General features: G+C 28.2%; 1 protein-coding gene across 2 annotated transcripts; it reads right to left on the bottom strand.

The window, feature by feature from the left end:
* Positions 1-938: 938 nt before the first annotated feature.
* LOC111306558 (glutamate--cysteine ligase, chloroplastic-like) lies at positions 939-6,245 on the bottom strand. 2 transcript variants are annotated; one of them, XM_022904391.2, is made up of 17 exons: positions 6,092-6,245; positions 5,345-5,671; positions 4,874-5,024; positions 4,566-4,673; positions 4,141-4,233; positions 3,870-3,953; positions 3,718-3,786; positions 3,571-3,641; positions 3,411-3,479; positions 3,143-3,236; positions 2,878-2,967; positions 2,720-2,800; positions 2,126-2,218; positions 1,653-1,733; positions 1,459-1,528; positions 1,122-1,229; positions 939-1,027 (listed from the first exon to the last, which is right to left on the bottom strand). In XM_022904391.2, the coding sequence occupies exons 2-16, from the start codon at positions 5,665-5,667 to the stop codon at positions 1,141-1,143; spliced, it is 1,566 nt and encodes a 521-aa protein (XP_022760126.2). In that variant the 5' UTR covers positions 5,668-5,671; positions 6,092-6,245; the 3' UTR covers positions 939-1,027; positions 1,122-1,140. The 2 variants fall into 2 exon arrangements, with proteins under 2 accessions (XP_022760126.2, XP_022760119.2); XM_022904384.2 differs by having other exon boundaries at positions 939-1,229.
* Between the last annotated feature and the right edge of the window lie 8,307 nt (positions 6,246-14,552).

A 14,552-nucleotide genomic window follows, 5' to 3' on the forward strand; every position in this document is an offset into this window, starting at 1 on the left:
AATATTAAATAAAAATAATTCGAGGTTTTTTTTTTTTACTCATAATATATTTAGAATTTGTGAGGGCAGTTTTGATTATTACGCCAAAAGTGTGGTATGAGAAATAGGTGAGACATTGTTTTTTAAATTCAGACAAATATGTCAAGTTGTTCCCTCGACAGCAACCACTCTAGCTTGTTATCCAGTTAAGATTTATCTTTGTTACACGTATCTTCTTCTTGCTTTCCCATACATATGCAACCCAAAAAATAATGTCATCAAGATTTATACGCAACTCACGTTTCAGGTAACATGGTTAGGAATAATTTTTTATTTTTTTAATATATATAAATACGACTTGATTTGATATTATATAAAATATATTTAATTCAATTCGACTCAAAATTAATAAAAATTTTTTTAAAATATAAAATATTATTTTAAAATATAAATATAAAATCAATTGTATATAAATATATATAATTAAATAAATAATTAAAATATACATATTAAATTAAATCAAATCGAATTTATCTAAAATCAACTTTATTTTTTATTATTATTATCCAATCCGAAGTCAAATTTTCAAAAAAATACAATCGGTCTTGAAAAGATCGAATTGGTCTTCCAACGGAGTTACGTTGCCATCCCTAACATGATTAAGGTTATAGATTAGTTGTACAGAATTGAGACAGTAAGGTAATGATGATCGGAATTATAGAGAGAGAGCACGGAAATTAGTCGCCGAAGCCGGCAAGATGGCGGCGGCGGTGTCCGTGCAGCTAATTTCTACGAACAGAAAAAAGAAGCCAAAGATATTGACCGTTCATCATTGCCAGCAACAACTTACCTTTGAAAGGAGCATTAGACATCTCCATGCCTCTGATCTCATCTATACCCAAAGGCCACACATCTTTTTCCACAACAACGCATGTAATTGTCACTGTAAGAACCTAATGTTACAAAGCGATATCATATGATGCTTTCTTACATTCAATGACAGTTACATCAGAATCCTCCTAACAACGTTTTACATCATAATTTATTCCTGTAAAAAGCACATAAAAGCATTCAATACGCAAGTATCGATTACATCCAAAGTCACACAGCGAATTACAAACAAAAGATGTTTGCTGAGGTACCACAAGACTCTGATTCATCTCAGTAAAGCAGCTCTTCGAAAACAGGGTCAACAGATTGTCCCCACTTCCCATGATACAACTCCAAAAGCTTCTCAGCTGGCGTTACACCTGCCACATTATTATTATTTCATGACCGTCAATCTTATGAATGATGAGGAATTACAGTCTTCAACTATAGAAATATTTCAACTATCTCAGCATCCCTTGTTTTTTTATCTCTAGGGGAAAGGGGTGTTTAAGCAAAATAAGTATGTGTCGGTAGGGTTGACACCTCGGACTTGGCAAACAGAAATACCACGAAAAAATGTAAACAATACATAACCTCTCAACTGGGTACCTGTTCTAACCACCTCTGCCAACCCATTCAAGAACCCTGATTCCTTGAAGCCCCTTCTTTCCAAGCCATCCTACATGACAATGGATTTGAATTAAAAAACAATAAAATAAAATCTACCATAGTAGAAGTAGAAATAATAAAAGCCTAGTTTAGGGTTTCAAATGCAAACAACAGAAAGAAATATCCTATGTTACCTTTGCCAACTTTAAAACATCTTCTGCTACATGCCACAGAAACCCATCCCGAAATGGTGTCTTTAGACCAGTCTTTGGAACCTACCAGACAGAACTTTGAACTTAGAATTGCAGTCATAGCACTGCAGAAGGACAAAGCGAAAGTTGTATGCATGTATCTCAATATTATAAACTAAGCAAAACTTTGAATCAATATTTTACCAGAGAATTCTTAAGTTGCACTCCAAAAATCGAGACTTGAGAGTAAGTTGTAAAACAAAACCAGAATAACTAAATTAGACTAACACCCACTTGGTTGCTTGCAGGGAATGGCTGGGGCTTTAAAAATAAACGGCAGAAAGTATGCAGATAAGACTGACACTAATACAAGCCTAGAACATCTAAGGACATAAAGTGCTTATAACAAAAAAGGAAACACTCTTCACCTCCTAAATGGACATATAATTTATTTGCTAGGGGAGTGTTTCAATTACCTTATTTCTCAACATTTGTCTTTCTTCAGGAGTCCAATCAGCTATCATGTCCAAAACATTCTGGAGTGAGACCTCATCATATAACAAACCTACCTGAAAAAAGAATGAAACTTGAAATGAGCACCTTTGCAGAAATTACACAGTTAATATTGTAACTTCAACAAGCAAGAGAGCAAGCATGCAGAAATCTTGAATAGGAAGATATGGATCATGAGAAAGTTGAAAATGTACAGAGTCATATTAATATAGGCACAACACATGCCCTGTTGAATCAAAATTACACAGCAGGAAACTTACCCTTCAAGGATAAGCTACATGGTTGTAATAGAAATGTTGAAAAAGTGATGCTTGAGAAATCATTATACAGTTTAGTAAATATATCTAGCACCAAAAAACAAAGGACTATTACACATGTCCACTCAACAGCCATATCAACGTGGACCAACCGAAGCTGGAAACACCAAATAATGTTATTCAAATTCAGCCACATAGCCTTAAGTGTGTTTTCAACTTATATAATGCAGTCAAAACACTGATTTTCATTCCACAGGTACTACTAGGGATTGTGCATAAGCACATAAAAGGGCCAATTACCCAAAATGCTGGCAGAGCGCATAAACTCCTCCAAGGGCCTCCATCAGCACCCCTCATCTCCAAGTATCTCTTCAGTCGAACCTGAATGGAAAGAATTACATGTGGCTTAAAGGAAAATATGAAGTTTAAGCAAATCACTATCGAATTAAGCAATAGACCTCTGGAAATATTGTTGTCAAATGATTTTCCCAGTCATTAAGGGTTGGCAGTTCACCAGGAATACATGGAAGTTTTCCCGCCATAAAATCCTAAAACATGAACAGTGTTATTCTGACACAACAAAAAAATTTTGAGGCCAAAAAGTTTATCAAGATTTTATAGAAAAGAATGTGGAGTAACATAGAGGCTTGAATGCATGAGTGAAAGAGAATGGCTACAGAAGAAGCTTCAAATTACAAGACTATATCAAGGAAAGAAGGAAACCCTGAAAGTCATTCCAGTGCAGTCAATGTACTTCTTTTTCCGATAAACAAAATACATTGGAACATCAAGAGCATAGTCAACATATTGCTCAAACCTGCAGCACATAAAAAAAATACCATCATGAAATTAACTAGATAGAAGAAAGGATGATTTCTCACAAGGATCTAATAGATGAAAATGTTCACAATAATAGGACAGGATTTTCTAAGCAAATAAATTTGTAGTCAAAGAGCACTTGAATGTACCGTGCAATACAAACAAAGCTTACCCAAAAGAGTTGTCAAACACAAATGGAAGCATGCCTGTACGGTCCTTATCAGTATCGGTCCAGATTTGACTGTTCAAATTCATTTTTAAAAGAAAAATCACTAAATGGTTTAACACAGAAGAATAAGAAAGAATGACTATATACTAAAACTTTTCAAAACCTTCTCATGCTTAGGTAACCATTTGGCTTTCCTTCAGTAAATGGGGAATTTGCAAATAAAGCTGTCGCTATCTGTTTCATTTGCTTCACTAGTTAGAAAAAAGTAAAGCAGAGAATTTCAGGGGAAGACAAAGTATAACATTCTCACAGGTTGCAGAGCAAGACTAGCACGAAATTTCCTGATCATGTCAGCTTCCGAACTGAAGTCCAGATTAACCTATTATTAATTATAGAGGTGGAAAAAGTTAGAGGATCTGCTTCAGAAAAGCTGGATAATTGAAAATGTAAAATTCACCTTACCTGAACAGTGCATGTCCTAAACATCATATCAAGCCCAAATGAACCAACTTTAGGCATATAATTTCTCATTATTTTATATCTTCCCTGAGCAATATTAATATATCAGACTACAATAGTATGATTGGATGATAAAATTGCAAAAGCAAAGATCAACTATCGCAAAGGTGAAAAAAGATGGGGGAAAACACATATCACTTAATACATCCATCAGACAATATGTGTTTACTACTTTTCAGTCAATTTTAAAACTGGAAAGAGTAATCAGTTATACCTTGGGCATAACAGGTATGTCCTTTATTCCCAATTTGGGCTGGACACCAATCCCTAAGAATCCAATTCCCATTTCTTCTGCAACAGCTTTAACCTAGTAGCAGGTAACATAGGCATGATATATTATTAAGTGAAACTTGAAAGGTAAAGAGAGTGTGAACCAAGAAATTAAGAAAAAAGCACATAATTAGAAATTATTTTAAAAGTGATTACTTTCTAACAAGTTCAAAGTGTGTTAGACAATTTAATTTAGATGATTTAGAAGTTATCATGCAAAGCACATTCTATTTAGAGGGCACCATTCTTGAGCTTATAAACAGAAACGAATTCTTGATAAATGCTAGTTCAGCATGCAATTTCTTAAGAATGTATAACTTAGTTAAAAGGTTGCATGAATTTGACTTTATTCTTTTGTCCTTAACTGACCTGATAGAGGTGTGAATTGACCTCTGCACATGTTTGATGCAAAGTTTCAAGAGGTGCACCACTGAGCTCAAACTGCCCTCCAGGCTCCAGTGATATGCTTTGCTTCCCCTAGCCCACAAAAGGTAAAAGTTTCACAAAAATTCCTTAGACAATCAAGATGAAAACAAAAATGATGGTAGCCTGTAATATAGAAACATTTTAGAAAAAAAAAAAAAAAAGAAACTAGGAGCCTCTTACTATATAGAATTGCTTGGCATTACCATTAATATAGCATAATGAAGCACCATAACTAAAGAGAATCAGTTTACCTGTTTAAGTCCTATAATATTATCACCTTCCATTACTTTATCCCAATCAAATCTCTCTGAAATACCCTTAAGCAATTCTGCTATTTGTTCATATTTCATAGGTCGCAAAGTTTGGAACTCAAAACCAAACTTTTCATGCTCTGTACCTATCCTGAGAAAACCAAATAGTTGCATTAGTGAACAAGTACAGATATAGAAAGACCATTGGGTTAATGGAAAGATTTAAACTAGAATAGGATCCAATATAAATACTAAAATACATATCAAGGACCAAATATGCTAGCTATTGACATCACAAAGTTATAGAGGCAACAAAGGGTTCTTGAAAAATCATGGGTGAGACTGGTAATACAACAGCTGATAAACATAAAAAGGACAATATGAAATGATAAGATAACTTTATCTTCAAGTAGAATAAAAAAGCATAAAAAGTACTCTAATCCAAACAAAACAAAGATGGGGAATTCTTACCTCCAATTTTCCTTAGGCTTACATCCAGATGCAAGGTATCCAACAAGATCCTCTTTTGTCAACGGCTCTGTAGCAATCACAGCATCCTCTGTGGGAGGGCTTGCTGCAACAATCACACTATTCCTTCTCTTGCTTCCAAATCCCACAGTTCCTAAAGGGAAGATCCGTGCTATCTTAGCATTGTTGCATGATAAGGAACAAAAACTGACAGATTTTTCCTTCATTACAGGAGCCTCAACAAAAGCTAAATCCTTTCCGGTTCTACCCCGTCTTATATCACTACGGATACAATATGATGGGCCTGCCTTAAAAACAAGTGCCATCAATCTGCGCCCATTAAAACACACAATTGAAGCCTCTCAGTAACAAGTTATAGAACCACAATTTGCCATTATCAATATCCACAAGTTAGTTAAGCATTAATACTTGCTTCTAAAAAGAAACAATTGTATACCATTAGTAAAAGACCTAAAATGGAATTTCTCCATTAAAACATGCATCATATTACCAACTAACCACTAAAAATTGGTCATTTCAACAATCTATAATTAATAAACAAAGAATGCCGCTATTTAGAAAATAATTCCGAATCAAATTCACTGCAAATCGAAACAAACAAAGAAAAAGTAAAAAAGAAGGCAACAAGTTACATAAGTCTTTCAAAGTGAACGTCTAATCAAGTCAAAATACAAATCTAAGCCAAGTTATAAAAAAAAAAAAAAGATTATGACGAGTTAATACTATCACCTGGTCTGTTTTTGATCGATTCAAATCAAATTCTAGGGTTTGGAGCTGATTTTGCAGTGAAATGGAACAGAGAGATGCAGATGGAAGGGTGCCAATAAATATTACACTTTTGAAACGGAAACGAATGCAAGAAGACAGGAAGTGTTTCCTTTTCTTTCTCCTTTTGGTGTTGGGGGATTAAATACTGCGCCAACTTAGTCCTTTGTGGACCACTTATCTCCGTTGTTGACACGTCAGATCTTATTAATTTTTTTACGTTGAGCCGCCACAAAAAATAGTGAAATTTAAATTTAAATTTAAATTTAAATTTTTATTAAATATTATTTTTTGGAAGGGTTGATGAATTAATCCAATAAGTTATCTTTTTTATATTTATCTTTTTTTTTTATTATTTTTATTAAGCAAATTTTAAAAGTTTTTAGTATTAATAAACTTATTGAGTTTTCTATAATTTGGATAGTTAATTAGCTATAAAAAGAGAATAATTAATCAAATAATAATGATCCTAATCATAGAAATTCTAAATAATCAAAAGCTTTTAGGAATTATTTTTAAAAGTAATACTATTAAAAATAACATTTACCTATGTGATCTACTATATAAACAATGGTATATTTTATGGCAAATTATCTCTCTTGTGCTATATATGAATTAAATAATGATATACTCCATATAAATGTTAATTTTTCACCAAATAAAAATGGAAATTAAGCTTTCCTAAATTCACATAAAAATAAAAAATGTATAAATAATTCAATTTTTAATCGTAACTCAAAGGATAAAAATAAAATAAAATACGGAAAATTTGTTCATCATTTATGTTGGTAATTTCCTAATATGATCATTTTTGTACTTCTTAAAGTTTCTTTTTTTTTTCTTGACATTCGTGCAATTAACTAATTTCAAAATCATTTGGAGATAAATATAAAAAAGAATTAAATATGCTTCTTCCCTTTTTTTTTTTTTTTTCATCTTTTTCATTTCAAATTAAATTAAAGAATGAGTTTTCAACTTATTGCAAACCCATATTGGTAATTTTCTTCACAAGAAGACAACAAACATTGAGGTATTGGATGAGGTAATGTTCATTTAAAAATAGGAGTTAAAGTTAATAGATAATTTAAAAAATGAAAAAAAATCAAATTAAAATAATAATAGAATGTTCAAATCAATAAAAGTTAACGGTAGTGCTTCAGATTTAAGGTTTAAATGTCAAATATTCAAGTTTAATAGATTTTTTATAAATTTAAAAATTTAAAAATGAATTTGATAATTTAAAATTGATATGATAATACGATATTTATATAATATAAAAATATAATAAAAAATAATATGATTTAAAATTATAGTAATAATAATATACAAATTTAATAAAATAAAAAATTATATTTTATATTTTTATATCAATACGAATTATAACACATAATTTTTATATAAAATATAATATGATTAAATAAATTTTAATATTTTATACGATATAAATACACAAATCATCAAATTTATTTAAAAATTTTTAAAATTAATTCATAAAATCTTTTTATTGGTTAAAAACTTACTCTAATTTTAAAAATAAGATAACTTCTCATCCTCTAAACTTTTTTTGTGACAAAATAAATAAATAAAACGTTCAAATAGTTTGTAAACTTCAACAGTCAATCACAAATGCAATGTTTTAATAAAACGAAGTAGGTTTGTAATTTGCAACTTTGAGAATTTTTAAAGGTAAAAAAAAAAAAAAAAAAAAAAAAAAGTGCAGACATAATCATCACTTGAAACTTAAAAAAAAGGTGGTGGAATTTTTTATATAGTTAGTGGTATAATAATTAATAATAAACCTAAAAATTTTTAGAATAAATATTAAAATGTTAAACAGTTTCAAAATTCACAAATCACAAAAAATAAATATTTTTAAATTACCTTTTATTATTTTTGTAACACTTATTTGTGAGTAGTTGAATCATTTGTTTATCAAATAAAGTATAAAGCTTTTTAAGTTATAAAAGTGAAAATTGCTATGCCAATTTGATAAATAAATTCTTTATTCAGAATTACAAGATAATATTAATTTATTATATAATTTGTGTGTATGGATTATGGATTTTTTATTCACTTTTATATAATTATAATATTTATAATTATAAAATATTTCTAGGAATTATTTTTAAAAGTAATATTATTAAAAATAATATTTGCCTATGTGATCTACCATAAAAACAACGGTATATTTTATGGCAAATTATCTTTCTTGCGCTATACATGAATTAAATAATGATATACTCTATAAATGTTAATTTTTCACCAAACAAAAAAGAGAATTAAGCTTTCCTAAATTCACTAAAAAATAAAAGTATATATAAATAAATCAAATTTTAATCATAACTCAAAAAATTAAAAAAAAAAAGGGAGAATTTGTTCATCATTTTTGCTGGTAATTTTCTAATATGATCATTTTTGTACTTATTAAAGTTTTTTTTTCTTGACATTCGTGTTCAAAATCATTTGGAGATAAATATAAAAAAAGTATTAAATATGCTTCTTCTTTTTTTTTTTTTTTTTTCATCTTTTTCATTTCAAAAGAATGAGTTTTCAATTTATTTCATACCCATATTGGTAATTTTCTTCACAAGAAGACAACAAACATTGAGGTATTGGATGATGCAATGTTCATTTAAAATTGTAGAATTCTATTTGCAACCCCTCTATGCATTCCACTATTAAATATATTTTAAATTTAAATTTAAATTTTTTATTTATACTAATTATACCCCACATCCCATTTTTCTTTTTCTTTTTTTTTTTTTGTCATTTCACTCTTTCATTCACTCTTTTTCTGTCTTCAATTTCAATCCAAAAAAAAATCTAAACCCATCAAACTTAGCTTAGATCATTTATGTTTTTGAGTTTTACACTTATTAAAGATAAAATTTTTAGCTTGTTTTTTATTAATTTTGTTAAAATGCATATGAATATAAGTTTGAGCTTATGATATAATTTATGTGAAATTGAATTTATTGAAAATAGATTTTCAAGTGTTTAAAAGCATTTTGGAAATGAATTTTTGAAAAGTATTAAAACTTCTTGAAAATCTAAAAACTTAAAGGTTTATCATAAGCCTCTGAACGAAAATTTATTTTCAAAAGACCTTAAAGTTTTTCGAAAATTCATTTTCGATAAGTCTTAAAGTTCTTGAAAAATAGATTTTTAATGAATTTTCGATAAGCTTTTGAGCTTTTTGAAAATCTATTTCTAATAAACCCTAAAACTTTTTGAAAATTCATTTTTCAAGCAAATTCGATTTCAATATTTTAGTTTTAGTTTTAAAGATGTAGGATTAAGTGTATGAGAAAAATAGATGAGAAAAATAGATGAAAAAGAGAGAAAAATAATGAAGAAAATGAAAAGAGGAAGAAGAATAATGAGGTATGGATTGTATGAGAGGATGAGAGTATTTTCGTCATTTTATTAAAGATTAAATTTGATATTTAGTATGTGAATATTTTTGAAGGAAATTTGTGGGTTGTATATAGAAGATTTTTTGATATATTTAGAAGCCCTTAGGAGTTAAAGTTAATAGATAATTTTTAAAAAATAAAAAAAGAACACCAATTTAAAATAATAATAATAAAATATCCAAGTCAATAGAAATTTATGCAAATAATTAAGGTTTAGGATTTAAATATAAAATATTTAAGTTTAAATATCCACAGTTTTCTGTTAGTAAGCGATTTGTAAATTTAAAAAATTTTAAAATTAATTCATAAATCATATTATTAGTTGATAACTTGCTATGATCTTAAAAATGAGATAACTTTTCCTATTCTAAACCTTTTAAATAAATAAATAAAATATTCAAATAGTTTTTAAATTGCAACATTCAATCATAATTGAAATGTTTTAATAAAATGTAGTAGGTTTGCAATTTGCAACTTTGAGAAATTTTAAAGGGAAAAAATAAAAAAAGAAGAGTAGACATAATCATCACTTGAAAGTTAAAACTTAAAAAAACATTAAAAGGGTGGTGGAATTTTTTATATAGTTAGTGGTATAATAATTAATAATAAACCTAAATTTTTTAAAATAAATATTCAAAAGTTAAACAGTTCAAAAATTCACAAATTACAAAAAATAAATATTTATAAAATAAAAAAAAAAAATTTTGTAACTTTTTATTTATGAGTAGTTGAATCATTTGGTTATCAAATAAAGAATATAAGGTTTCATTTGATTTAAGAAAATATTTTTTTATTTTATAGAAAATATTTTTTATTTAAAAAAAATGTATTTAGTAAACGAAACCAAAATTTATTTTTTAAAATTTTCAAAAAATAAATAAAATATTAAAAGATATTACTATTAATGTTATCTAATTGTAAATATAATATATATTTATTAATTAATGACATTAAAATGTATTTAAATATGATAACTTGTAAAACATGAGAAAAAAGTAATGTATAACTATTATTTTCACAATTGAAAATATTTTTTTTTTCATATTTAAGCAATTCATTCTTGTTTTCTAAAGTTTTGTTTTGATTTTCAATTATCAAACTCGTTTTCACTCATATTTTTTATTTTTTAAAAAAATAAAAACAAAAAATGACTATTTTTTTAAAACCAAATATCACCTAACTTTTTAAATTAAAAAGTGAAAATTGTTATGCCTACTCGATAAAATATACTTTTTATTTATAATTACATAATAATATTAATGTATTATATATTTTATGTGTATGGATTATATGAATTTTTTTTTACTTTTATGTAATTATTATAAAAAAATAATTTAAAATATTTATTATTATAATTTTTTATTTAAAATTATTATAAATTAAATTTTAATAATTGAAATTAAAAGTTTAACATCGTATCATTTCAAATATAATTTTTCTCGCCGCCTTTGTCGTTTGAAATGATTGTTGATTTCCTTTAACTCTAGGATTAAATTATAATGGTCATATGTATTTTCGTGGAGATTCACTTGCAATAACGAACAACAAATTAAGTATATATTTTTTTCTGCCTAAGTTTGGTTGAATTAGTAAAAGCGACTTTTTTTTTTTTAAATGTTTGATACATAATTTTTTCATATTTATTTAATGTCACCCTCTATTAAATCACATTTTATCATTAATTTATTAAAGGCTCCTTCCATCACAAAGGTTCACTTACAATGCACCTAAAATGTTTCATTACTTATTAAAAGAATAGCCAAAATACTAAAACTTTTTAATTTCAATAAACAAAGTTTTTGAATTATTTCATTTTTCTTAAATAAATTCTACACTTTTATTACACTAAAATAAGCATTTATCATTTGATTTATATTTTTAGTATTAAAAAAATTTTAAAGATTTTTAGTATTAACCAAGCTATTGAGTTTTCTATTATTTGGATAGTTTATTAGCTATAAAAAGAGAATAACTAATCGAATAATAATTAATGATCCTAACCATAGAAATTTTAAATTATCAAAATTTTATAGGAATTATTTTTAAAAGTAATATTTGTCGTAACGGTTTTAAGATCGTTAGACGTAAAGTGTTTTAAAATCGAAAAAAATAAAAAAAAATCGTCACCAATCTTTGTTAAAGTAATATTAGCCACTCAAAAGTTTATCTTTTTAATAAAATTATAAAAACGGGTTTAAAGTTTATCAAAAAGATAAATTTTGGTCTACAAAAAATCAAGTTGAGTTCGAAAGTCGATTACTTGTGGGGAAGGATTAGCACCCCCACAACGCCCATAAATTGGTACCATTTAATTATGCGCTATTTTCGGTGTTGGATAAAAATGATTTTGACTTAAAATTTAATACTAATTTTCTTCGTTTTTTTTTTTTAAATATTTTTGCTAAAATTTTTATTTAAAAATATTGAAAAAATTTTTAAGTTAAAAATTTATTTTAAAATTCTCCAGCATCTAGACATAATTTAAAATAATTCTTTTCGCTTAAGATTTAACACAACAATCCTTAAAATGAAATAACACTCTTTATAAAAAATTATTGGTGACTCTCCAACATCTAGGTAGAGTATCAAGAATTATTTCTTTCGGAATGTTATTTTTATTTTATTTTATAATATCAAAATTTTTTTAAAAAGTATTATTTTTTTATTATAAAATATTTTATCACCAAGTAGTAAATAAAAATTAAAGACAGAATAGTACAAATAATTATTAATAATAACATGGTAACGTATGTATGTCAATGAATGTTATGTAGAATGAGATGCAATTTAAAAGTTAGATTCTTAAGTATAATGAGGTCACCCCGACTCTCCAACATTTAGGTAGAACTTAGGTGTGACTGTTTATATTTAAGATACTAATTTACTGTTATACTTTTTATTTATTAATCTTATTATTAATGCGAATTACGGAATTGTATGAAAAGACTTAACGAAGTAAAGTTTCTTAAATACCCCATCATCTAGGCAACAATCAGGAACAAATTGCTTCAAATGGAATTTTCACACGTGTCCTTAGGATTTTTAGAAAGTTTTGAGTAAGGGCTTGAGTAGAGGTTTTGAAGGTTTGGTTTTACGGTTTAAAGGGTTTTAAGGCTTGAATTTTAGGATATGGAAGGTTTAGGATTTTGATTTTAGAGTTTGGAGATTTTAGGATTTGGGTTTTGTGGTTTAGGGTTTTGATTTAAGGGTTTGGGGATTTTGGGGTTTGGATTTTAGGGGTTTGGATTAAAGGGATTTTAGATTTTTAGGGGTTTCGGATTTTAAGATTTTAGATTTTAGGGGATTTTGGATTTTAAAGGTTTTAGAAACCTAGGATTTTGAAAATTAAAAATTAGTGTTTAAGGTTTCGTTTTTAAGAAAATATGAACATCTTAAAAATTCTCAACATCTAGGCGGATTTTCGAAGCAAGTTCGATTTTAATGATTTTTGAAAATTAATTAAAATTTTATATATATATATATATTATTTTATTTTTCATAAAAATTTATTAATAATAATTCTCCAATATCTAGACGAAATTATTTATTTAGAAAAATATTTTTTATTCCTTCAAACATCTAGGCAAGAATAATAATAATAATTATTATTATTATTATTTGAACATTTTTAATATATATTTTTAATTATTACTTGTTTTCAATTTTATTATTATTAAAATAATTAAATATTTGTTCTAACAAATTTAAAAAAATTATCATGCATCAATATAAAAAAAAAACTTAAAATAAAAAAAGTAATATTATATAAAAAATTCAAAAAAAAAAAATTTTTTTTTACCTGAACGGACCAGTCAACAGTCAGATCAACGTTGGTCTGGACCGGTCTGATCGGTTTGACGGTTCATTCAGCGGTTCGGGTAGTCTGATGGTTCAGACCGGTTCGATCGGTTCACTGACGGTTCATCTGGATCGATTCAAGATTGGCTGAAGCGGGTTGACGGGTTGATTTGCGCGACATCTCGGGTCGGATCTGGGTTTACGCGCGGATCCTCCTTAGCTAAAATGGTGTCCTTTTGGGTCTTTCTCTAAACGACGTCGTTTTGAGTTTTGCTTTCCTATATATAACTAAAAAAAATTTTTTGGTTCATTCATTTCTGTTTCAGAGAAAAAAAAAAGGGAAAAAGAGCTCTAGGGCTCTCGCCATCGGGTCGTCGGACTACCGCGCTAGCAGCGGTTCGGGTAGTCCGGTGGTTCAAACCGGTTCGATCGATTCACTAACGGTTCATCTGGATCGATTCAAGGTTGGCTGAAACGGGTTGACGGATCGATTTGCGCGGATCTCGGGTAGGATCCGGGTCTACGCGCGGATCCTCATTGGCTAAAACGATGTCGTTTTGGGTCTTTCTCTAAACGACGTCGTTTTGAGTTTCGTTTTCCTATATATAACTAAAAAAAAATTTTTTGTTCATTCTTTTCTGTTTTAGAGAAAAAAAAAAGGGAAAGAGAGCTCTGGGGCTCTCGTCGTCCGGTCGTCGGACTACCGTGCCAGCAGCGGCCTGGGTCACCGTCGGTCATTACCGATGGTTTTCGATCATCGAAAAATAAAAAAATTATTCTGACAGCTCTCTTCAATGCCTTTTTTTTAGATCTGGCTTTTTTTTTCGTCAAAAACAGCCCCAATCGTCGTAGATCGGGACTTAAAGTTTTTGCCTTCTTCTTTTTTTTGTTTTGAGACTAAAACTGATATGTTTTCTTTCTTTTTGCAAGGAGCTCGACGCTGAGGTTCATCCCTACGAGGAAACCTATTGTCTTTATTTTTTTGTTTCTATTTTTACATTTCTGTTTGGGTATGAGTTTGGTGTGGTGTTTTGGGTTGTTGAAGGAAGAGGTTTCAAGGATCTATTCGAAGACTTTTCGAGAGGGGTCTGTTCCTTGTTTGAGAGTTTTCGAAAATGGGGGGTCTGAAGGTTTTTTAGATGAGGATCTGAGATAGCCGATCAAGGAGAAGAAGTTGAGGATTTTTAAGAAGTTCAAAAGGAAACAGGTGG

The sequence above is a fragment of the Durio zibethinus genome, chromosome 9 (assembly GCF_047325235.1).
Source record: "Durio zibethinus cultivar Kanyao isolate XHJ-2024 chromosome 9, ASM4732523v1, whole genome shotgun sequence".
NCBI classification, from domain to species: Eukaryota; Viridiplantae; Streptophyta; class Magnoliopsida; order Malvales; family Malvaceae; genus Durio; species Durio zibethinus.